This window comes from Heterocephalus glaber, unplaced genomic scaffold, assembly GCF_053883595.1.
Source record: "Heterocephalus glaber isolate CG9 unplaced genomic scaffold, H.glaber_assembly_v1.0 deba00001673, whole genome shotgun sequence".
Classification (NCBI taxonomy): Eukaryota; Metazoa; Chordata; class Mammalia; order Rodentia; family Bathyergidae; genus Heterocephalus; species Heterocephalus glaber.
The window spans coordinates 19591834-19617139 of record NW_028258410.1 but is presented as its reverse complement, the minus strand read 5'-3'; the positions used below and the strand labels follow the sequence as shown (position 1 = coordinate 19617139).

The window sequence follows — 25306 nt, the reverse complement described above, 5'->3', positions numbered from 1 at the left end:
GAACAGACAGCCTATGAGTGCATCCTCACTGCAGAGAGCCCTTCCCATGTGACTGGGGCAGATGGCTTAACGTCTCTGTGCTTGGATTCCTCACCTGGGTACTGTTTGTGGGTGACATGGATGATTACCAGGTTCTTGCTACCTTGGGTTGGAGTGAGGACGGACTAAGCACCTGCTGCTGTTGATCAGCCACTGCATGTCCACAGCGGTGGATATTGTTGTTGCACTCATTTTCTTTTTCCCCTTGTCTTGGCTTAGTTCCACAGATGACACTGGAGTTTTGCACTTCTGTTGACTTTTGTTTTAAGATAAGACCAAGAGGGCTGGGAATTTAGCTCAGTGGCACGGCACCTGTCTTGCAACCACAAGGTCCTGAGTTCAATCCCCAGTACCAAAAAAAAGACCATATTGAGAACAGACACATATTGACCACCTATTGTGTGCCAGCCACTGCTCTAGTCAGTAACCGGCCAAGACATCTCATGGAGTTATTGAGAGAGTTATCTTCATCCAAGTGCCTTACAATCACTGGAACATATGGGCTGCTTCTTGTCATCCAAAGTTTTCAGAGTAGGGAATCAAGATTCAGAAAGGTTTAGTAACCCAGCTGGCATCATTAAGCTACTAGATGTCCATACCGGGCCAGAACCCAGCTCTGTCTGAGTCTCATACCTATTTCTCTTTCTATCAGACCAGGCTGTGCCAGGCTGTGGGGCCCCCTGCCCCACACTTTTCCCTACTTCCTTTTTCTCCCCGTTTTTAGTGGAAAAAACAATTGTGTCACCCGTTATACTCAGAACCCAAATGTTAGGTGGGACCGCATGACAGTAGGACTACTCTTTGAACATCTCCAGCCTACAAAAATGTCTTTCTAATCAGCTTCAAACTGATGGCTTCTCTGCCTGAGCCATTATCCCTGGGTTATTAGTAGGTGTCTCCTGTTTCCACCCTAGCCACTCCCCTCTTGACACTCACAGCAGCCCCCAGAATGAACAGCCCACAGGTAAGTGGAACAGTGTGCCCCTCCTGACTACTTCTCAGGCTTCCTCCCTCCTCTATAAAAAAGTGCAGAAAAAAGTTTAGAAAGTGCAACAAGTCCTAATACTTGGGACTATTTAAGGTAAATTTAAAAATCTAGAGGAAATCTGTGAACAGGGGATTTGCAGCCTTGGCTTTCTGGACCCCCTGTAGCAGTAGTTCACAGGGAGGGCTCCCCTCTGTAGTCACTGGGTCCTGCCGCTGCCGCTAGTCATACCAGCTCTCACTCCTGTTCAAAAACCAAGGTGCATTTTGGTGTGGTCATGCTGCAGCAGGACAGAAGAGAGAGACTCAAAGCTGAGGTTGTAAACTAGCTTTCCCAGCTGGAGGGAGGTCACAGAGCGGGAAAAATACCACTGTTTTGAGCTTTGGATAGTTGCAGCACTTGTGGTTTTTATCAGTGTTAGCAAAACCACGTATTTATGTTGTTCTGCAATTATAATTTATAGATTAATACTATGCCTTATTTGAAAGTCAAGGACCCAAGAGGTTAGGAACACAGGCTCTGGAGTCTGATTTTCTGGATTCAGGTCCCAGGTCCATCTGAACTACCCTGGGTCTTATTTCTTCATCTGCAAAATTTATAGCAGAGTTTGTCCTCTTAACTCTGGTTCCCTGGCTCCTTGGTGGTTCTTTGTTCTTTGGCTCTTTTAGCTTGGACAAAACTTGATATTTTGTCCTTATAGCATTGGTCATAGTCTTTAAAAGCCACTTTATCTCCTGCAATTACTTTATTGCAGCAAGTGAAGCACTTTCACTTGGCTCTTCCCTGTCCCTTAAAACAGAGATTGAAAACTAGAAGTTTCAGAGCCAGGGCAGCAAGTAAAACAGACTTATGTGAACCATAATATTTTTTAAAAGCTGAAGGAAGTTGCTTTGAATTGCAGTCTGAGCTGTCACATAAACTCTGGATTTTGATTTCTGGAAAAAATCAGAACAATGGACCCCTCTGGGCTCAGGATCTATAGAGGGACTGGTACCAGTCATCTGAGATGAGGTGCCGCTGTACCTCTTGCCCTGTTGGGGAAGGAGGAAGACCCTTAATACCTTAAACCTGCCCTGGCTTGCACAGGCCTTTGTGTGTAACTTCTGCATTTGGTTTTGTTACTCTTGCTATTTTATGGGGACTGACTCACTGACTAATGTTTGACACCAGTGGAATTCCAAAACAAGTTGTTTTAGAGCTCAGAAGCTAGCATGGATGCTAAAGATGCTGGGCTGGTTGCTTCAGATGCATTTTTAAAAATTATTATTATTTATTTTTGGTACCAGGGATCAAACTCGGGACCTTGGGCTTTCGAGGTAGGCGGCGGAACCACTGAGCTAAATCCCCAGCCTGCTTCAGCATTTTTAACATTTAAACTGAGGGCTGGGGATTTAGCTCAGTGGTTCCGGTGCCTGCCCGGAAAGCGCAAGGACCCGAGTTTGATCCCCAGTAGCAAAAAAATAAATAAATAGAAAATAAATAAACTGAGCTCTAATTAGGTAATAGTGACCAGAAGAAAACCTTACATATGAATTAGGGCAGCAGCGCCCCCATCTTTGTCACAGAGTGGCAGATAATCTTGTCACCCAAACAGAGCTTTGCCATTATTGGTTTAGGTTTCTGAAAGCTGAAAGCTTGGCCACCAGCTTTGTGGTGTAGATGTCCTAGGCCACTCACAACCTTGAGAACCTCTGCTAGGGGAAGTCGGAGGTCCTTTCTTAGTGAATTCTTGTCCATGAAGGGCAGGATCCATGCCATATAACTCTTTTTAACAGACCTGGTATGTCACAGGTCTTACAGTCCATGAGCATAACGCTTATTATTAGTCACCTGGGCATTTCTCTCCGGTTTTGTTTTGTTTTGTTTTGTTTTGTTAATGTGCGTAGTAAAAAGATATTAAAGACCAGCCGGAAGGTTAGAAGGTACTATGTGTAGCAAGTCCAGTTCCTTGGTTTCTGTTTCCTAAAGTTCCATCAAGAATGGCAGTATCCAAAAAAGGGAAACTAATATCCTCCAGGACCCTGTCCTGGGGCTGCTAGGATAATAAAGCCCTGTGCAAACCACTGGCTCTCTAGATATTGTGTAAGAGGTTGGCCCTCCAGAGGTTGGCGGAACACTAGGCACTTGGAACTGTTTTGATAATATGTGGATCCCAGGACCCTAACATGCAGGATTACGTTCTACTGAGTGGATGTGGGGAGGTTCTGTGTACACAGACAGGGTGTTCTATTGTTTCAGTAGCATAAATCTTTGTTCTCCTGGAAAGAAGACTGTCATCTCTGAGATTGTGATTTCTGAATAACGATACTGTTTCCATAACTTCAACTGTGCAGATATTGTAACCTCCATGATAAGTAAAGATTTTTAAATTTATTTAACTCACCAGAAGAACATATGGTTTAGTATAACAGTGTGAATGTATTAAGTGACACTGACCTTAAAAATTGTTAAAATGGTACATTTTAAGTTATTTTAGATTACCATAGTTTTAAAATGTTTACCAAATAAAGTGCATATGTCTATGACAGAAAGAGGGAAAAAGAATGAAAAAAATCACTATCCACTACTTTCAATATTTTGTTATATTTGTTTCAGTATTTTCTTGCATTTATATCCAATGTTCTGTGCATATTTTTGCATAGTTGAGATGTTGCTCTCTTGCCAGGATATTGTGTTAGCTGCCACTAACATAATTTCTGCAGAGTGGGGAAGTAAGTAAAAAGAACATGGACTGCATGTCTTAGTTACTTTTCTCATTGCTGAGATAAAACACCCGACACCCAAAGTTAAAGGAGGAAAGGTTTATGTAACTCACAGTTTGTAGAGGTTTCAGTCCATAATTGGCTGGCTCCAAGTCAGGTTTACGTGGCAGAGGGGAAACAGTCCATGGTGGGCAGAAGGGAGCAAAGTAACAAAGGATAACCACAGCCCTGTCTTTGCCTTATATCTTATCCAGGATACTTAGGGTGGGTAGCACTCACACCCTTAATCCTAGTGCCCTTGATTTTAGCATTGCACCATGAACCAGTCCCAGCATTATACACCCTAGATCCAGCCTCCTCTGAAAAAGCCCCACCTATGATTGCACGAGGCTTTGGGGAAACATCCAGACACAAGCCATAACACAGAAGAACCACAATGCCTGCATTCAAATTCTGGTTCCTCATTTCTTGATGTACACACATCAGGCAAGTTATCTATTCTTTTTCTGCCTTCATTTCCTTATCGAAATCATGGGTTCTCATCAGAGGGAGTTTTGGCCACAGGATACTTGGCAATGTCCAGAGACATTTTTGGTATTTGAGACTGCAGGCAGTGGGGAGGGCTACTGGTATCCAGAGGGTGGTGGCCAGAGATGCTGCTAAATCTACCGTGCAGGGCCTCATACTAAAGAATTATCTGTCCTCAGATGTCAGTAGTGCCTAGGTTGAAAAACCCTGTGCTAAATAATATAGAAGTAATAATAGTACCTACTTCATAGGATTGTTGTGAGCATTAAATGAATTAAAATGTGATTAAAGAATCCCTAGCACATAGTAACTACTATGTAGCTATGTGTTAGCTGTTATTTACTGTTGTTGTCATTGTTTCACTTCATATCAAAATTTTAGTATTTAAAAATCTTATAAACATTCTTTTTAATGGTTTTCAAATGCCTTGTGATAAAGTTTCCTTTTCCATAAATTTTGCATCCTCCTAATAAACTTTTATTTCTTCCCCCAACAGATGAAATTAAAGCAGAAATAGAAAAGCAGAGGTAAGCAATAGAACTTTCTCTTTGCTGAAATACAGCACGAAAGGGCAGGTAGTGGCCACCCTCCCCACCACTGTGTTTCTTTTGCTGAGAGTTATCCTAGGGGTGCTCTACCACTGATTTACATCCCTAAACACCCACCCCCTTGCCATTAATTTCAAGGCAGAGTATTGCTGTGCTGCCCAGATTGGGCTCAAATTTACTATTCTTCCTGCCTCAGCCTCCCAAGTAGCTGGTGTTATAAGTGTGTGCCATCTCTTTCTGTGCACCTGGTCTGGCCATCTCTTTTCTGTGCATGTTTTCTCCAATTTCTAACCCTCAGGAATAGCACACACTCTCCCAGCACAATGTTGGTACACAGCAGAACGCAGTCAATGTGTCTGAACCAGTGCTGGATTAATAGGTTACTGGCTCAGTGTGTGCATAATTGGAGGAAAGATTACAGAAGGTCAAGTTAATGCAGTTGTATCCTTTATTGAAAGAAGAGCCCTTGACTCTTGGTTGGCATGCTTACTGAAGACAGCTGGCTGTGTAAGTGGCTGTTGCTGATCTTTATGGTACTAAAGCCAATTAGTGACATTTTAGAACTATAGCTGTAGCACGGCTGCTACTAGGATGCTGTTCATTCAGGTCACTAATCAGAGAGGCCTTGCTCTCTGCACGTGGCCTTTCGATGGTTTCCTAAAGTTGCATTTGTTCAGCTTTTAACTGGGTAGCCCCAGGATAACAGTTTGTAGGCACTTTTAATTAAATGGTTGCCAGTATAATGGGAAGTTAAAGTGTAAAAAAAGCAAGCTTAAAAAGCAAAACAAAATACCCCTTCTTGGCCCTCTTGCTTTTCCCCATAGGCTGGGCGCTGCAGCACCACCAAAGGCAAACTTCATTGAAGCTGACAAGTATTTCCTTCCATTTGAGCTAGCCTGCCAGTCCAGGTCCCCCCGGGTGGTCAGCACGTCCCTCGACTGCTTACAGGTATCATGTTTAGACTTGACGGTATAAAGGGATTCCCTTCAAGCCACAGGTACTCCTTATATAGAGCCATGCTGGGTAGTCAGCATGCCCTTGGAGGTGGAGAAAGGAACAGTTTAGCTTATGCTTTGTGGAGATCTTGTGGGGGAGGGAAGGAAGAGGACTCTGAGCTCCTTAGCTAAGATGAGAATTTGTTTCCCAGAAACATTTTGTTGTACTCTCTAATGTATGTTTTTCTAGCATTATTTGGAATATTTGATACACATAAGTATATAAAGCACTTTTATGTAGCCTCTTTCTTGGTAGTATTAAGTCATAACATTAAGCGTAGTAATATAGTCACATCCGTTATTTATAGTAATTACGTTTTATAACTAGAACTGTGAACATGAATTAGTAAACATTGAAATGTATACAGGGTTGGATTCCTGTCACAACATTTTCATCAGCTGATCAATATATAACTTTGTACTGTGTGATTCTTTTAAAGATACTTATTTAATATGTATTGTTTATGTATTAACATTGAACTCCTGGCAGCAGGACTATAACACATAGTTGAACAAAGCTTATTTAACACATGCAGTTCCTCAAGAAAGCACATTATTACCTTCTTGCTCTTAAACACTAGAAAGCAGTTCAGCTCACACCTAAGGGCCATTCTGAAAAGCCACATAAGACAAAAATGTGAAAAACATGGCACTAAATATACTGCAGAAAAAGACACTTGTTGACACTGGAAAACTGAAGCAGAAAGCAGAGTGTTTGCAAGCTAGGACACAGGCATCACATGATTCAGGTTTTTCACTGCTCTGCACATGTCCATAAGTGGCTGCAAAAGTTCCATTAAGTGTTGATTTAGGACTTTCAAATACATTTTAATGAGTAGCTGCATTTGAAGTACAGAATCTGCAAATGATGAGGATGGACTATTTAGAGCCACAGGTAACCGCATTATCAGTTATCTTTTACTGATGAAGAAGCAGAAATAGGAAAGTTAGGGTGACTTGTCCAAAACTACACAGGTAGTGAAAGACAGAAACAGGACTGCAACATGGGTTTCTTAATTCCTGGTCCAGGATTCCTGTATTTTCTCAAAATCTACTCCTAAAGTGACTTCAAAGAACACTCATTCATTCGTTCATTCATTTATTTTTTACCTCAATAGGCAACCCCCATCAATGAAAAAATTTAATATGCATTTTAAGTATACTGAAGAGATACATAGTTTACTATTACTTTCTGGAACAGGAAGAGTAAATTGACTGTTATGATTGCTAAGACAGTTGTGTTGAAAAGATATATAAAACTTCATGCAGGTTTCTTGGGAAACAGGGGCGTGATTGATTGGTTATGTCTGCTGGGGCACAAAACTGTAAAGTGGCAGTGGGCATGCCACATTTTGGCATCCCTAGTCTAATATTTACTCTATTAATTTCTCTTCTTCGATATATATACTTGGGAATTGATGACAGTTTTTTCTCAGAAGCAGCTTTTCCAAATGAAAAACAATTTTTCTCATTCAGTATAATTTGTAAGATTGTTCTATGTGAAACATCTAATGAGCCAAGAATCCTTAAATGGCAGGCAAAGTCCTACTTCTGTCCTAAAATATTTGATACTGTGAATGTTTTCTGAGGAAATCTGGTGTGAGTTTAATTTTAGTTGTTTTCTCCCCATGATAAGGTTTAGTTTGGGAAGCTGGTGCTAGTGCTTAACTGATGTGCTGAGAATAACGGCTACTTGCATTGAGCTCTCAGCCTGTGCTGGGCCTGAGTGCTTTGCCCACATTACCATGTTTAATCTTTTCAATAACCCCCAGACACTTGCTTTCATCTTCACTTTAGAATCAAGGAAAATGAAGCTTAGAGAATAAAGTGAACAGCCCAGTCTGAGATCTCCTGGCCAGGAACTGATGAAATTGAGTGGATATCTAGGACTTTCTGACCCCACATTTATGTTCTTAACCAGGGGTTATTAGCTATGGCCTGTGAGTCAGATCTGGCCTGCTGCCTGTTTGGTTTTTTGTTTTTGTACTAAGAATTGAACCCGGGGGTGCTGAACCATTAAGCTACATCCCCAGCCCTTTTTATTTCATTTTGAGACAAGGTCTCACTAAATTGCCCAGACTGGGCTCAAACTTCCAATCCTCCTGCCTCATCCTCCTGAGTAGCAGGAATTAAAGATGTGTGCCACCATACCCAGCTGCTGTCTGCTTTTGAAAATAAAGTTTAATGAAAACATTGATATCTTAGCTTGGTATTCTATAACAAAACACAGTTGACTGGGTGGCTTAAAAAAATCACACATTATTTCTCAAAGTTCTGGGTAGTCCAACAGGAGGTCCTGGATAATTTGCTTCCAAATGAGGATCCTCTCTGGTTTATAGATTGCCAAGCTAGCTAGATCTCCTCTTATGAACCACTATCTCCCAAAGCCCCGAGCTCCTAACACCATCACATTGGCAGTTAGAACATTTATGTATTGTCTATGGCTGCTTTCCTGCTGCTATGGCCAAGGTGAATGGTTGGAAAAGATGACAGGACCCATACAGCCTAAATACTTAGTACATGATCTTTTACAGAAAAAATTTGAGGACTCTTGCTCTTAACTCTTGCTTGTTCTGGGCTCTTTAGTAACAGCAATAGTCTATTTCTAGAATTCCATATATATATGCATGCATGTGGTTTGTTCTGCTTTATTTCAGCCCACTGGGAGCCTTGGGGTTAAGGCGTATGGTCATCTTTCTTTTTAGAATGGAGTTCTCTGGAATTTAATAGGTATTAGGATTTCTTTGTTTAGTATACAAAATGCAAAATGTGTCATCCTTTTTATGACATTAGAAAGTGGCTGGGTGCTCCCTGGATTACTGAATGAAGAACTGTACTTCCCCTTGGTGGCTGTCTTGCTAAGCCTGTTTGATTGGAATTTCCCAGAGTGAGTGAGGAAATTCTGTCTTGAAAATGGAAGGCCAGTGTGTAGGGGTAAAGTTCCCAGGTTTGGGCAGAATGAAGCTAGCCGCAAGATGCGTCCATGCTGTGGCTTGTCGTTTATTTAGCTTGGAGAGGTGATAGGAGCAAAGGTGGTCCAGAGTTTGGTTTGCCATGAGCCCATTTAGCTCACACTCCCTCTCCCCACTGGGAGAAGCCTGGAGACTTCCCCGCTGCTGGCTTGTCAGGCAGTAAGGAGTCCCTGTGTCCCTTTCATTCAGATCTTGGTCCTTACACGTGTCCCCAGTGCCAGGGTTCAGGTAAAGGAGACTGGGGTCAGTCTTGCCTACCTAAAGCTTTGCAGGTCACATATTGATAATAAGATTTTTAAAAAAATTATCCTTCTAGTATATTCACATTTCTTCCATTTAGAATTATATACATATATTACTGTTATTAAAGTTCATATACTATAAGCATACAAAAGTAAAACTTTTTTTTGGTAGGGCCTTATGCATACAAGGCAAGTGCTTTGCCACTGAGCTAAATAAATCCCCAGACGTTTTTATTTTTATTTTTTTGAGATAGAATCTCCCTAAATTAGCCAGGCTTTCCTCAAATGTGTAATCCTCTTGCCTTATCTTCCCCAGTAGATGTGATTACAAACATGCATTACCATAAAAATAGAACTTTTAAAAGGGCAAGTTAAAAATTAGAACTGTTTTCTTCCTACTTCTCAATGAAATTTGTAGGAAACCATTAGTCTGAGCTGTTCAAATACCACAAGCATTATTTATTGGACTTATTTCTAGAAAACTTTGTGTACATTTAAAAGTGAACTTAAATGGTTTGTATTTTGTTCTCTATTTAAAAGTTTTTAGAACTTTCCACATAAGACTGAATCCCTTGGGCCACCATAAAACCAGTTGCCTATTTAGGTTTGTAATTCTTTTTCTTCTGTTTCCTTTTTACCTTTGTTTGTTTGTTTTCTGGTACTCGGGATCGAACTCAGGTCTTTGCGCTTGCGCAGCAGGCAGCGAAACCACTGAGCTAAATCCTCAGCCCATCCTTTTTACCTTTGTCTATAAATATTACCTGTACAAATGTTTCTATAGCTTACTTTTTTTTTTTTTGGTACCAGGGATTGAACTCGGGTCCTTGCACTTGAGAGGCAGGCGGCGGAACCACTGAGCTACATCCCTGGCCCATCTATAGCTTACTTTTTATACTGAACAGTGTTCTTTTGTACAGTGGGTCCAGTGAAGACCTATTACAGTGTTTTATATTTTCCCCACTTTCCCTCCGTGCCAGACCTTACCTATGGCAACTCCCTTAGCCACATCCATCAGGGGCCAGCTGCCGAAAGGCCTCCCTCCTCTGTGCCTTCTTTATCCCCTCAGGTAAAGACTGGGGCAAGAACATCCACAGAGTGGGCAGAGGGGAGGAGAAGGAGATAGAGGATGGGGGTCTGCAAATCATGCAGAGCCCTACAGGTCCCAGTCAGTTTTGGCTTTGATCCCCCCACCCCTGAAAATATAAACTATGAGAAGAAACAAGATCACCTCTGTCGTACTTGCCATGGTATCCACAGTGCCTGGGGTGCCTGGCACAGAGGAGGATGAGAAAGTAGAGCTTGAAAGATCTGCAGGATGCAGGAATTCTGCTTTTTCTTTGGTTCTGTCTCACTGCACAGACAGGAGGGAAAATCATACTGAAAATCCCTTTCAGGTTAAAGGGTAATGTATCCCTTTAAGGAATCAACCAGTTACTCATCTCCATTTTTGCCTTGCAGCCTCAGTACTGGGTTGTATGGACTCTCTCTCTCCCTCCCTCTCCCTCCCTCTCCCTCCCTCCCTCTCCCTCCCTCTCCCTCCCTCTCCCTCCCTCTCCCTCCCTCTCTCTCCCTCTCTCCCTCTCTCCCTCCCTCCCTCCCTCCCTCTCTCCCTCTCTCCCTCTCTCCCTCTCTCTCTCCCTCCCTCCCTCCCTCCCTCTCTCTCTCCCTCCCTCCCTCTCCCTCCCTCTCCCTCCCTCTCCCTCCCTCCCCCTCCCTCCCCCTCCCTCTCTCTCCCTCTCTCCCTCTCTCCCTCTCTCCCTCTCTCTCTCCCTCCCTCCCTCTCTCCCTCTCTCTCTCCCTCCCTCCCTCCCTCGTTCCCTCCCTTTCTCTCTCTCCCTCTCTCCCTCTCCCACTTCCTCTCCTCTTCTCCCTCCCTTTTCTCTCCCCCTCTCCCTCTCTGTGTCTCTCTCTCTTGTTTTTTTTTGTTTGTTTTTCTTTTTTTTTGGTGCATGTGTGTCCTGGGAATCAAACCCAGGGCCTTGTGCCTGCTGAGCATGTGCTCTGCCCCTGTACCACACCTCAGCCCCTGGGAACCTCCGTTCCAGCATTCCCATCTTAGGAGTTAGTAAACCATCCCACTCACATTGCAGCTCATAGACTTGAGCTCCTGAGGAGTAAGAGTAACAGTATCAGAACCAAAGCCTGCCTACCAGGCAGCAGCCCTGCCCTGTAGGAGCCTGTGCATTAGTGGCAGGGAGGGTGCTGAGGTGAAAGGCTTTGGACTTGTCCTTCATACTCTACAGCCTAATCTGGGGGTCCTGGCAGTGGGCCTTGGGCAGCAAAGAGCACAGGCCTCGCTCCTGCTCCTTCAGGCACGTGAGGCAGCAGGTCCCTATTTCTAATCTCAGCCCTTCTCTTCATTTATTTTTCTGGTTTTTTTTAGATGATGGTACTTTGTAGCTAATGATGGGGGAAAGCCATTGAGAATTAAGGTCAGGACACTGAAGAGTGGCCTCTCATTCTGCCAGGGTGGTGGCAGTTCTTTAGGTAACCTCAGGAGCCTCTCGTCTGCTTTGTGCAGGCAGAGGCAAGAATGTGACCAGTTAGAAGCCTGAAAGGATAAAGAACAGAACAGCATTTTTAAGAATCTTCACCAGCTCACTAAAGCAGAGAGTGCCTTAGAAGTTTGGAGTCCTTTAGCTGGTCAGCCATCAGAATAACCTGGATAGTCTGGAGAATAACACAAATTCCGAGGCTCTGCCCCCCAGATTTCTGGTTCAGGAAGTCTGGGTCGAAGTTCAGGAATTGGTATTTTTAGTGATTCTTCCTCAGCTTCCTCAGGTGATTCTGACTTCAGCCAGGTTAAGAAATCATCCTGACCTCTGAGATCAAAGTAATGAGTGAAATGGCCAAACTGATTTGTAACCAGGCAGAAAGGGCATGGCCAAGCAGCCATGTCTGTTCAGCCACAGGTGGCACATTGTTTGATAATATAGATGCAGAATGCAGTTATTGCTTTTACTATAACTTTCAGAATAGAAAATACACGGACATAATTCAGCATTCCAGAAGAATAGAAAGTGGCCTTAGTCCTACTCTTGTTATGGCTGCTTAGTTCTCTTTCTCTCAAGTAGAACATTTTATCCTCTAAATCTTTGGTCCTATGTACTTTAGTTCTATGAGGATTGGTTCTGTGTCACCTGCACCTCTCTCAAAGCCCCCTGAAGTCTCTGTTCCTTTATCCACCCTCTCACTGAGCTCTAGTTAACTACTGATCTTTTTCTGTGTTTAATATGGTTGTTAGTGCCCAAGAAATTGTGTGCTGGGAGTGTTCTGTGCCTTGCTGTTGCCATCAGACACTGTCACCATTGCCTGGATCTTCTACTGCCAGGAGATGGGATGTAGTGCACATAGATTGGTTGTGCTTGTCTGGCTCCTGGGAGCAGAGGCATCTGTTGGAACTGGGAGTTAAAGGCCATGCTCGCTGCCTGTCTTTTGCTGTCATGGGCTGCCTCAGTTCTGGCCAGGCAGAAACTTCTAATCTCTCTCCTTTCTGTGTTTAGAAACTCATAGCATACGGACACATCACCGGCAATGCCCCCGACAGTGGAGCCCCGGGGAAGCGACTAATCGACAGGATTGTGGAAACCATTTGCAATTGTTTTCAGGGCCCACAGACAGATGAAGGGGTTCAGTTACAAATAATTAAGGTATTTCTATTTGTTGACCTGATCTGGGTTTTAAATTAGAAAGCTAGTCCTCTTCGGGAATTTGGGCTTCTAACTTACCTTGTGTTAGTTGTCTCAGGTGGTTCCAAGCTGGTACAGAAACATTTAAGCATCACTTAGCTCTTTCGTTAAGTGTCAGAATTTATTAGCATGGCCTGCGACGAGAAGAGTGGAACCAGGTGTGTTTTCACAGTAAACAGTAATAACATTGTAAATCAACTATGAGTTAAATCGACCTGAAATCCTCTGGTCTTTCCCCTTGGAAATCTGGGTTCCCAGCCTGTCATTTCTCGGTAGGTCTTCGATACTCGTCACCAGCTTGCCCCGTGCCTGTGTCCCCCATTCTGCTTCCCAGTGCCACATCAGCTTCCAGGAACGGGTTGGCATGAGATGGGGCCATCTGCTTGTCAGGGAACAGAAGTAGGATGGGTGTGGCCAATCGTCCAAATCTTCGGTCCTACGTACTTCAGTTCTATGAGGATTGGCCCTGTGTCAGCTGCACCTCTCTCAAAGACCCCCCCTGAAACCCACTGACAGACCGGCTGCCCACTGAAACATGTATTTTGTGTTTCGTGTGGGTGAAATCAAGTGGGAGGATTTTTTTCATCCTGAGAGAAGTATCTATAATTTTCATGCTAGTCAACATTAACATTCAGAAGTTTGGGATTTTTGGGTTTTTTTTTGGTACCGAGGATCGAACTTGGGTCCTTGCGGTTGCGCAGCAGGCGGTGAAACCACTGAGCTAAATCCCCGGCCCCCAGAAGTTTGGGTTTTTAAAAAGTGAGTCAGTAGGGCCGGGAATTTAGCTCAGTGGTTCTGCCGCCTGCCTCGCAAGTGCAAGGTCCTGAGTTCGATCCCTGGTACCAAAAAAGAAAAATGAGAGTCAGTAAAAAGTCTATTTCAACACAACATGATTGCTTCAAGTAATTTGGATATTTGGGAGTTATAATTGCTTTTAAATGCAGAAGTTGGCGCTTAGTACTAATCTGTCCAGTTTAGTTTACAGAGCCATCTTTGAATTTATAAAGAACAAAAACAAAGCCCACTCCTAGAAATGTTTGGCCAGGGAGGAGCAGGAGGAAGGTGAGTGTTCGTGAAGTTGACGGTTTCTGATCCGTGTTTAGGCTCTTCTGACTGCAGTGACTTCCCCACACATTGAAATTCACGAGGGCACTATCCTGCAGACGGTGAGGACATGTTACAATATCTACTTGGCCAGCAAAAACCTCATCAATCAGACTACTGCCAAGGCCACACTCACCCAGATGCTGAACGTCATCTTCACCCGCATGGAAAACCAAGTGGTGAGCGGCACCCCTCCCACCGATGGGGACAGACACTGTCGTCACCTCCAAACTCTTTTACATGGACCTCAGTGCCTGTGGAGGGTCATTTGCACTTTAAAGTTTCTCTTTTTTTTTGATCAAATCTCTGTGCTATGCTTTTCTTCTCATTTTAAAATGGAAGAGAGAATCTTGTGTGTGAGGTTTAAAGTTTGTGTTTAGAATTTGCTTTGAGTTTGTCACATTCGAAGTTTCCTTTAATTTATTTACTCTTAAATTTTTTGTCTGGCTTGCTAGTTGGAAATTTTTTAAGCAATAAGCTGGCATCATTTTTGTTCCATACCAAGATGCTAAGTCTGAATCCTATTTAGATCAAATCTTTTTTTGTTGGTACTGGGTATTGAACTTGGGACCTTGTGCTTGTGAGGCTGGCGGTGGAACCACTGAGCTAAATCCCCGGCCAGATCAAATCTTTTCCTGTTGCCTTTTAGTTGCAGGAGGCCAGAGAATTGGAAAAACCAGTCCAGTCAAAACCTCCTTCCCCAGTGATTCAAGCTGCAGCAGTGTCCCCGAAGTTCAGTCGTTTGAAGCAGAGTCAGACACAAAGCAAACCAACAACTCCGGAAAAAACAGATCTACCCAATGGTGAACATGCCAGGAGTGGCCCTGGGAAAGTGAGCTCAGAAAACGGAGATGTACCCAGAGAAAGAGGCCCATCGCTCTCAGGTATGGCGGAGGCTTCCAGGGCCAAGAGGGCAGTATCTCGTGGCTGAGGGGCACATAAAGGAGGTGCCTGGTAACATCTGAAGGAAACCTCTGAAGGCAGCTGCTCTATTTCTGGGTCTTCCCCTTTGACTTACCCTTTGCTTTTCTCTTATGGAACAAAGCCAGTGAAGCATGATGTGTAATGTCCCATTGCCAGCTGTGCAGTCTTCTCAAAATAGTTCCTGGAATGTATCTAGCTGCTATCCTTCATGTTAGCTCAGTGCCATGGGCTCAGTTTGGGGCACTTATCTCTGTGGCAAGTTAATTGGGTGACTAGCCATTCAGTGCCTGTCTTCTCTGTCCAGAGGAGGGCAAAGGCCTCGTTTCTCCTGTACATGCTGGGTCTCCGTGCCTTGCCCAGGGCCTGGCAGTTAGAAGCCACTCTTAGGCCTCCATGGAAGAGCCAGAGTGCTAGGTGGGAGAATAGACAGATGGCTTTGTTTCCTGCTGCTCACCAGGTGTATCACTTATGTTTGTTTGCTTCTTTAAACAAAACAATATTCAACACCTAGTTATGGTCTTAAAGTAAATGAATATAAAGCATGAAATCTCAAGAGAAGAGGGTTGTCCCAAGACTACTTCTAAATGTTTGCATCTCCTCCTGGATATACTGTATGAACCAGATCCAGAAATTTTCTCTCAGGACTTTCTTTACCTTTCCCAGATAATTCTGTTAAATAATGCCTCACTCAAGCTGGTTGTTCTACCCAAAATATCTGCCCTCTCTGTAACTCATCTCATTCATTCTTCAGTCACATAACTGCTGATAATTTCTGTTGACAGTATCTTCTCTCCTAGAATGCACATATTTGAGCAGCTTTTTATTCCTTTATGATTACCAGAGTGCTTGGCATGCAGTGGCACTGAAATGGAGTAAGTGTAGCTGGAATGTTGTTCTGTGTCCATTCACTCAAGGAAAGCACAGAGGAAGTTGCCACTGAGAATTGCATGTGTTTCATGGTGAGCAGAGTGACCCTGTGCTCACACCTGCTGCTGTGTGTCTTAAGGAAGTTGCTGAGAAGTGTCCTGCTCACCAGCTATCTGTGTTGTTGCCCTTGCCTTCCTAACCCTTAGGACAAGGACCAGGTTTTCACTATAACCCTTATCAAGCTGTGGTCAGTCAATACATATCAATATTTAAACATTGAGGTAAGTATAGCTGTACAGATAGGAAAGCACTTCTCTCTGAGCTTCATGAAAAATGCTTCCTCTGTGGCCCACTTTCTGTATAGAAGCCAAATTGATCTCTTAAAAGCATGATTACAGGGCCGCAGATTTAGCTCAGTGGTTTCGCTGCCTGCTGCGCAAGCACAAGGACCTGTGTTCAATCCCCAGTACCAAAAAAAAAAAAGGCATGAGTACATGGGGCAGGGGATTTAGATCAGTGGTTCCACTGCCTGCCTCGCAAGTGCAAGGTCCCGAGTTCGATCTCCGGTACCAAAAACAAAACAAAACAAAAACCACAAAGCATTCATTTAGAAAATATAATTAGTACATCAAAAGTTACTCTCTGGGGGCCGGGAATTTAGCTCTGTGGTTCCACCGTCAGCCTTGCAAGTGCAAGGATCCAAGTTCGATCCCCAGTATCAAAAAAAAAAAGTTACTCTGTGAATTTTATTACTTAAGATGAGTTAATAAAAAAATTTTAAAAGGGCTGGGATGTAGAGTGTGAAAGACTTGGGATCAGTCCCTAATACCCCCCCACAACACACACAGAAGAGTTAAAGAGTACTATTAGAAGACAGAATTAAATGGTTATTTTGCTTTTGTTTAAGGTGATGGTCTTTTTGGTTAGTGTGATGTTTTATAAATCAGTAATGTTTACTACTAAAAGTCTAGTCAGAGTAGGTGTGGAGGCGCATGCCTGTAATCCCAGCACTCGGGAGGCTGAGGCAAGAGCATTGCCACTAGTTTAAGGCTAGCCTGGGTTACACAGTGAGTTCAAGATCAGCCTGAAGTACATAATGAGACCCTGTCTCAAAAAAAAAAAACGTCTAGTCAAATGTTGCTTACTTCATAAACTTTTCCAGGACTCATTTTCTTTTAAAATAGAGAGCGTTGCAGCAGAGCAGCTCAGTGCTATAGCCAAGTGTTATAGCTCAGTGTCACAGCTAAGTACCGCAGCTCAGTGGGGGAGCTCTAAAACACAGCTCTCATAATCTGATGGTCAGTTGAAGAGGTTGGAAAAAAACCTTTATTATACCGGCTAGCCCTGGGGCGGGCTCAGAGGAATCTGAGGACTCTACCGGAAATGAGAGCCTCCTTAATATAGGGATCTACAGGGTAGGCAAGAATGCTCACTGAAGCAGGGGGGCAGAGTTACAGAACATTCCTGAAGCAGAGGGGTGGAGTTACAGAACATTCCTGAGAGGGGGCAAAGCTTAACCGAACCTTCTTGTGAGGGGACAGAGTTTAGCAGAACATTCCTGAAAGGTCACAGTTTATACAGCCACAAACCATTTTGTTACATTGGGCAGGAGCCCAGCAGAACCAACCTACATTTCCAAAACAAAACATTCTGTGAAAAAAAAATGGAGGCAGTGCAAGGGCCTGTCTCATTGTATAGCACTTCTCCATCAAGAGAAAGCTGTTGAACCTCTTCCGCTGAAGTAGTTACTATTTTGTGGAACAGTTCTGTTTAAAATTTGGTAAATCCTGAACTATCACATTAGAAATCTCTTGCTAAATCCTGAGTTTACAGTTCGGGAAAATGGAACAGCAGGATCTGCAGTGAGGGTCTTGAGGCATCTTTTGTTTTGCCAGGAACCATGACTGGATAAAGTCCAGCTCCATCCTCTAAGTTAGTGTGGAGAGGCACTGGGCTGAGCAGCTGGAACTTAGTAAGGAAGAGAGAACAAGGTGGAGGCATTAGTGTTCTATGAAGCAGAACTTAGAGCAGATGCTGCTTAAAGGTTTCTGAAATCCAAGGAGTTGCTTCCACTGGCGCAGTGGAATTTAGCCTTGGGGAGAACTTACTTGCACCCTTTCCCTTCTGAAATGTGACTTTAGCAGAACACTGATGTAGTTGTCTTCTCCCCCTTCTTTCTTTTCTCTGGAAATGCCACATGTGCGTTTGGATATATGTAGGGACCCATGATGGAGCCCAGGAAGTGGTAAAGGATATTTTAGAAGATGTGGTCGCTTCTGCTGTTAAAGGTAAGAATCAAGGACAGCACAGCTTTCATTGGGCCTCATATCTCCAAAAAGTCCTCAGTCCAGTCATTCAGAAGTGGGGTTCCCTCTTCCCAGCCCAGTGAAGTAAGTCACAGAGCTATGGAAACTGAGTCTGCTACTGCCTGCCCTTCTTTCACAAGGATTTCAGAAGTGACCTGGTATTAGTGGTGGTTTTGTTCATGGAACGTAGTCTGACCCAGGTAGGTTGGGTGCTCCCCCAGGAGACACATTCTTTCTGTCGGAGGCATCCAGGTTTCTTTAGGAGTAGCTTGTAAGCCGTGAGATCCGTCTCTATCCCTGCTGAATTTTCATAGCCATTGATATGTCAAGGGGACATTCCACATGTCTCCAGATGTCGGTTATACATGGAAGCTTTATTCATATTGTTAAACATCATTCAGAGCTCCCTTGGTTTCACGGTTATGGTTTCAGTAGTATTAAACTTGTATAGTCCAGAATGACTATTAGGTGGCTTTTTTCCTTTGTTTTTGCTCCAAGTCTCAGGTCAATGCCTTTGTGTTCAACCCTTGGTTCCAGTGCCTGTAAAGTGATTTACAGTCAACCTTGTTTTTTTACACAAAAGGGAATAAAATGAACCTGGCATTGTGGTGCATACCCACCTGTAATCCCAGCACTTGAGTGGTTGAGGCAGGAGGATCACCATGAGTTCAAGGTCAGCCTGGGCTACATAGTGAGTTTAAGGCCAGGCTGAACTATATAGTGAGACCCTGTCTCAAAAAACAACAGCAAAAAAGAAAGAATAAAATAAAATAGAGCACAAATTATCTGACTGTCACATGCAGTAACGTTAAGAATTATTTCATGCTGGGTGTGCTGACACACACCTATAATTTCAGCACTAAGAGAGGGAGGCAGCAGGAGGATTGCAAGTTTACACTCTGCCTGGGCACCTTAGGGAAGCCCTGTCTCAAAATAAAAACTCAAAAGGACTGGGGATATAGCTCAGTGGTAGAGCGTTTCTGGGCGCAATTTTCATTACCACACTTTGAAAACATGTCTATTTCATGAAACATGTTTCTGTACTGGGACATGATTTTAAGTATTAATTTTTTACTGAGATCCTGATCTTTTTTTTTTCCCAGTGTCAGGTGGAACCCAGAGCTTACCCATGCTAGCCAAGCACTTTACCACTGAGCTACAGCCCCAGCCCTGGGTCATGATATAAAAACCATTTTTTAAAACCCTATTTTTTTCTAAATTAAGGTACCACAAAACTAAAAGTTACATTATTTATCTCACTGTAGAAATGCCTTTAAAATAGCATGCTCGGGAGGCTGAGGCAGGAGTTCAAGGCCATCCTGGCATACATAGTGAGTTCTAGGCCAGCCTGAATTACAGAGCATGACCCTGACTCACAAAACAAATAGACAAAAAATTGGATAATTTTTTTATATGATTAGATTTGTCTTTCGGGTCCTGTACAGGAATTCATCCTATAATCAATGTTTGTCTGCCTTGTTCATTGCTGTATCCTCCAAAATGTGTCACACCCAGTCATATAACAGGCACTTGATAAATATTTGTTGAATGAGTGTCTGCTTTATAAAACTATCATTAAAGATTGTGTTGAGTTGTTTAGTGTCCCTTAATAGATGTAAAGAGCCATATGATAAATTCCCCTTAGAGTTTCATGGTTCTGCTAATCATCAGATATTCTTTCTTTCATTAAATGATGAAATCTTTTTAATTCTTTTTCTCATGGCTGCAAGGAAGCTCAGGTCTGTTTTTCTCTGTAACTAAGGTTTTCTGTCATAACTGACTCTTCTTTAATTCCTATATCAGTGATGGCCAACCTTTTAGAGACTGAGTGCCCAAACTGCAGCCCAAAACCCACCTATTTATCACAAAAGTGCCAACACTGCAGTTAAACCTGAATTCTAAAGTTTTAGTTTAGAAAAAACAACAACTCATACATTAACATCTTTTGTCTTAAAAGAAAAACAAACAAGACGTGGCATAGGTTCACCACCCCTGACCTATATTAACAGTCCTTAAAAAAAATCTTTGCTTTTCATATTTAGCTGCTTGTAATCTTTTCAGAGTGTGGATGGGAGTGGGTGAGTTGCCTCATTATGTAATTCTGGAAGCACCATTGATGTGGATTTTGATATGAACAAACCCTCTGAAGTGAATTGAGCATTGCTGAGTAAAGCTTAAGTATCACCTTGGCCCAGCCTTACATCCTCATGGGCTAGTGAGAGGGAAAGGGGAAAAGCAGTAGCAGGGAGCCTGTGTGAATAACTTCTTCCTGATGTCAGGCAGTGTTTTGGGATACATACTGATTTGGCAATGACTTTTGCACTTGTGTTTTCAGAAGTAGCAGAAAAGCATGGTTTGACAGAACCCAACAGGGTCCTAGGTGGACAAGAGTGCCAGGAATGTGGTGTTCCCCCAGAAGTTGACGAGAACTCACAGACCAATGGCATAGCAGATGACAGGCAGTCCTTGTCATCTGCAGATAATCTGGTATGTTGGTCGTCGTCCTATTTAGATGCATTTCCATTTTTACTTTTTTAGAACATACAGAATTAAATCTCTAGCAAATAAAGTGAGTACCTGGGTGTGGTAAGGCATGCCTGTTATCTGTCTACTTGGAGGCTGAGGCAGGAGAGGACCACAAGCATGTAGCCAGCCTGGGCAGCTTAATGAGACCCTGTCTCCAAGTCAGAAATAAAAAGTGGGCTGGGGATGTAGCTAGTATTTGAACATCCCTGGGTTTAATCCCTGTATCTTATCTTATCTATCTATCTATCTTATCTATCTCTCTGTCTCTATCAGTCTCTCTCTCTCTCTCTCTGTCTCTCTCTCTGTCACACACACACACACACACACACACACACACACACACACAAAGAAAGGTGAGTAAAATAAGCAAGCCCTATTTATTATTCACATGATCTTGGTCTAATATCCTTTGTATTTTTGTATTAGGTTTAGTTCTTGGAGCATGCTAGTATTATTGAATATAAAACTGTTGTTAAACCTTTTTATTTGAACATTTAAAAACTTAAATTTCCTGCCATTTTTTCCTCTCTCAAAATAATATGAATTTGTTATATAAAAATAAGAAAATATAGAGAATTTCTGTATTGGAAAATCAGTATTATGGGCAAGTCATCATTTTATTTATATCCTTCTAGACTTTCCTTCTTCATATTTTTTCCTGCCTAAATGGTATATATAGCAATAAAAATGCCATGTTGTAACCTTTTTTTGTGTTTGTGCTGGGGATTGAGCCTAGGCCTCACTCATGTCAGGCATGTGATCTATCCTGAGCTACACCCCGAGCCTGTACCCTACTAAGAACTTAATATAAGCTGGGTGTGGGGTACAAACCTATAATCTCACCACTTGGGGAGGCTGAGGCAGGAGGATTGCAGTTCAAGCTCAGCTGAGCAACTTAATGACTTAGCAAGACTGTATCAAAATTTTAAAAAAGGACTGAGGATTTAACTCGGTGTGAAAGCCTTGAGTTCAATCCCCCTGCACTGAAAAACAAAATCAAAAACAAGGCCGGGGATTTAGCTCAGTGGTTTCGCCACCTGCTGTGCAAGCGCAAGGACCCAAGTTCGATCCCTGGTACCAAAAAAAAAACCCCACAAAAACAAAAAACTTAATATATATTATGAACATCCTTTCAGATGGGTCTACTACATTATTTTTTAAATAGCTTTATTGTTCCCTTGAAAATTATATATATAAATATTCAAAACAGGAAATAACAAGACCATCCCTCCAAATCCCGGTTTGTATGTCTTTAACCAGTTTTTAGACCCTTTTTCTCCTAAACCCCACCCCCCTCCATGAAATTTCAATATAACTGATAAACTGGATACCTATACACTGTACATGCATCTGTGCATAAGTTTTTTTCATCCTCCAAGAACTAGTTTTTGTCCCCTCGGAGTTATGTCATCGTAAAGGGTGTGCTTAAACCCATGCAAGGAACTCTCATCTAATATACTAGGCTTGACTTGCTTTGTTCATGTAAAACTATATCATGGATTCTTTCTGTATCAGTGCATAAAGATCTAACATTTTTCCCCAAAAGATTGAGAAGCCTTTAAAATTTTTAATGACCACATAAAATTCTACATGTATTACTATAATCTATTTAGCCAGTTCCCTATTAGGTTTTAGGTTATTTCAGTTTTGCCATAGGACAGTTTAAAATGAACATCCTTTAGGTAAATCTTTTGCACATCTTTGCTTCTTTATTAGGGATAGATTTCTGTAAGTGGTAGTCACGGGGTGGGTCAAGAGTTGGAAACCCTGGGGTTGGGGTATAGCTCAAAGGTAGAACACTTGAGTAGCATGCGCAGTGCCCTAGGTGTGATCCCCAGCACCACCCCCCACAAAAAGAGTTGGAAACTTTAATACTTTTGATCCTAACCACCAAATTGATCTTCTGGGAAAGTATTACTCAAATCCCTGCCCACCCTTAGGCTGTCAGTGCCATTTTCCCATTCCTTCATTAACAAATTTGGCTATAGCATTCGTTTACATCCTTGTTAATCTGATGAGAGAAAGCTCTTGCCTTAACAATTAGTCACAGGGTTGTTTAGGTTTATTTGTCTTTTGCATTTCTTGGTGAATTACTTCATTCATGTGTTTTGCCTGTTTTTCATTTGGGAGGAGAATTTCTGTATTTCCTTAAAGAATTCTAAGAACTTGTATATGTAAAAGCTATTGATCCTTATTATATTTTTTGTTTGCTTGTTTTGTTTTTGTTTTTGGTACCGGGGATCGAACTCAGGTCTTGCGCTTGCGCAGCAGGCAGCGAAACCACTGACCTAAATCCCCGGCCCTTCTTATTGTATTTTATAAATATTTTTAATGTAGTTTACTTTTTTTAGATAAAGAAGCTTATTTTAAAATGCATATCATTTTTTCTCCTTTATCCTGCAGCAATATTCTTAGAAATACATTTCTATGCAAGCTAATACAATTGCCTATAGTTGCTTTTTTTTTTACCATCTGTCATTTTAAACCATGCATACTACCTTTTGAAGGACAAGCAAGAAGGTTTAAAATTGCTTTAATGACTCCCCAGTAGCAACTCTTTTGCCAGTCTCCCCTTCTGTACATTCTCTCTACCTCCCTATTGAATAAATACAAGAATTTGAATTTCCATGAGATAATTACATTTTTTATTTTTGAAAAGAATTATCCTTGTTTTGCCCTTTTGGTATTTCTTTTGTTTCTAATCATAGGAATCTGATGGGCAAGGACATCAAGTGGCCGCTAGATTCTCCCATATTCTACAGAAGGATGCCTTCCTGGTGTTTCGCTCTCTGTGCAAGCTGTCCATGAAGCCCCTTGGAGAAGGACCCCCAGATCCAAAGTAAGGACAAAGCCATTCTTGGCTATCTACAACCTAGTGACACAGGAGCACAGAGTTCTGTGTTTATCCTCCACTGGTTCCCGGAAGTCCCAGTCCTTGATCCCCATGTCGACATGGGATGGTTTTGCAACTTTCCAGACTCATGCATTCTCTACTGTCCTTTCATATCAAACTGTCTGTATTCACTAACCAGTTTCATTTTTCTTGCTTTATATGCTAAAAAACAATCAGAGTATAGAACATTACCTTTTTTGTGCCGATTAAGGATTTACTCTCCTAATGGAGGATGTGGAAGGACAAGATACCTGCAATCTCAGTTGCTGGTCCGGCTTGAAAACCTCAGCTTCATGGTTGAAGATGTATGCCAGGGAGGGCAGACATCTTTCTGTAGTGAACAAATCAGCCCAAGGGTGTCAGGACTGTGGAGTAAGGGAAACAGAGAGCTGCATTCAGATCTTTGCTTCTCATTCGAGAGCAGCTCCATGACTGTATGAGTGATTGAAGCTCAGCTGAAAAATGGAAACACGGAAAATCACCCTACAGGATTGATTAAATGATGTGAGATGGTTGTTGTCCTGAGCACAGGGGTGTGTGCACTTTTTAAACCATTGCTATTATTAGTCAATAATAATCCTCAGCTTTTCTGTTGAGATGCTGCTAGTATTGTGACAGCCATTAGGAAAGTGGTTCGTGAAGACATTCCATTTCCTACCATCCCTGAACTCGGATGGGTGGGGAAAGAGAATGTGAGGCTAGAGGATAAAGAGCACCATCCTCATGGTGATGAAGAGTGAAGCAGAGATCTCTGCCTCACACAAAGGATTGGAAGTAATTGTCCACATCAGGTCACCCTCAGGGCTGGGTCTTCAGATTCAGTTGACCCTCGCTTTGCTCTCTGCATTTGTTTGTTTGTTCGTTCATTTTTTAAGGCATGGCCTCGCTATGTAGTTCAGCCTGGCCTTAAACTCACTGTGTACCCTAGGCTTGCCTTGAACTCAAGGTGATCCTCCTGCCTCAGCCTCCTGAGTGCTGGGATTATAGGCATGTGCCACCACACCCAGCTTCCTCTGCATTTTTTGTGAGGAAAGAGGCAAGAGCATAGGACTTGGCTGCTCTTGTTCTCAGAGAGCCTGGAGTCCTGTCCTATTATCCCAGCATTTAGGTACTATTGCAAAATCTTAACTCACTGGCCTCAGAAGAATCTGCTCATAGTAGAGGATCAAGGCCTTCTCAAGAAATGTACTGTTAGCCAGATGTACCAGTGCATGCTTGTAATCCCAGCACTCTGAGAGGCTGAGGCAAGAGGCTCACACATTTGAGCCCAGCCTGGCCAGTTTAGTGACTTAGTAAGACCCCATCTCAAAATAAGAAAGAAGGGCTGGGACTGTGGCTCAATGAAAAAGCCCTGAGTTCAATCCCCAGTACCACAAAGAAAGAAAAGAAACATACTATTGTACATTTTCTCTTCTAGCACTGTCGTGTTTCATTTTCCTTGCCAGATCCCACGAGCTGCGTTCCAAGGTGGTCTCCCTGCAGTTGCTCCTCTCAGTGTTGCAGAATGCTGGCCCAGTCTTCAGGACTCATGAGATGTTCATCAATGCAATCAAGCAATATCTCTGTGTGGCCTTGTCCAAAAATGGCGTCTCTTCAGTGCCTGATGTCTTTGAGCTCTCTCTTGCTATTTTCCTTACTCTTCTTTCAAACTTTAAAATGCACTTGAAAATGCAAATAGAGGTATGGATTCTGAGTTTTTTGGTTTATTTTTATTTCGTGATGTTCCTACCAAATTAGAAACCCCTGATGATATAGTCACCAGAGCTGGGGCCACACAGCCTCCTTATTGGCACCCAGAGAGGAATCTTTCTGTGAGTGAGGAAATTCCGTTTTGTTAATGTTCTGCCTTTGAGTCTCATATGTCTTTCATTTTGACCAAGGGCTTAAAGTGCATGCTCCACAAGCTGAAGTCAGCCTCCAAACATGTCTGTTTGGTCCATAAATTGTTTGAAATAATTTGACTTAGTTGCCAGATGGAGAAATTGT

At 42.6% G+C, this 25306-nt stretch overlaps 1 protein-coding gene across 1 annotated transcript in view; it reads left to right on the top strand.

Annotated features, from left to right (window-relative positions):
- Arfgef2 (ARF guanine nucleotide exchange factor 2) overlaps positions 1-25306 on the top strand; it is an 88628-nt gene that overhangs the window by 10045 nt on the left and 53277 nt on the right. The window contains exons 2-10 of the mRNA XM_004858084.3: positions 4751-4781; positions 5627-5750; positions 12515-12661; positions 13804-13983; positions 14454-14688; positions 17815-17883; positions 20237-20388; positions 23136-23266; positions 24766-25000. Coding sequence (XP_004858141.1) covers positions 4751-4781; positions 5627-5750; positions 12515-12661; positions 13804-13983; positions 14454-14688; positions 17815-17883; positions 20237-20388; positions 23136-23266; positions 24766-25000 — 1304 coding nt within the window. The remainder of the gene's footprint in view (positions 1-4750; positions 4782-5626; positions 5751-12514; positions 12662-13803; positions 13984-14453; positions 14689-17814; positions 17884-20236; positions 20389-23135; positions 23267-24765; positions 25001-25306) is intronic.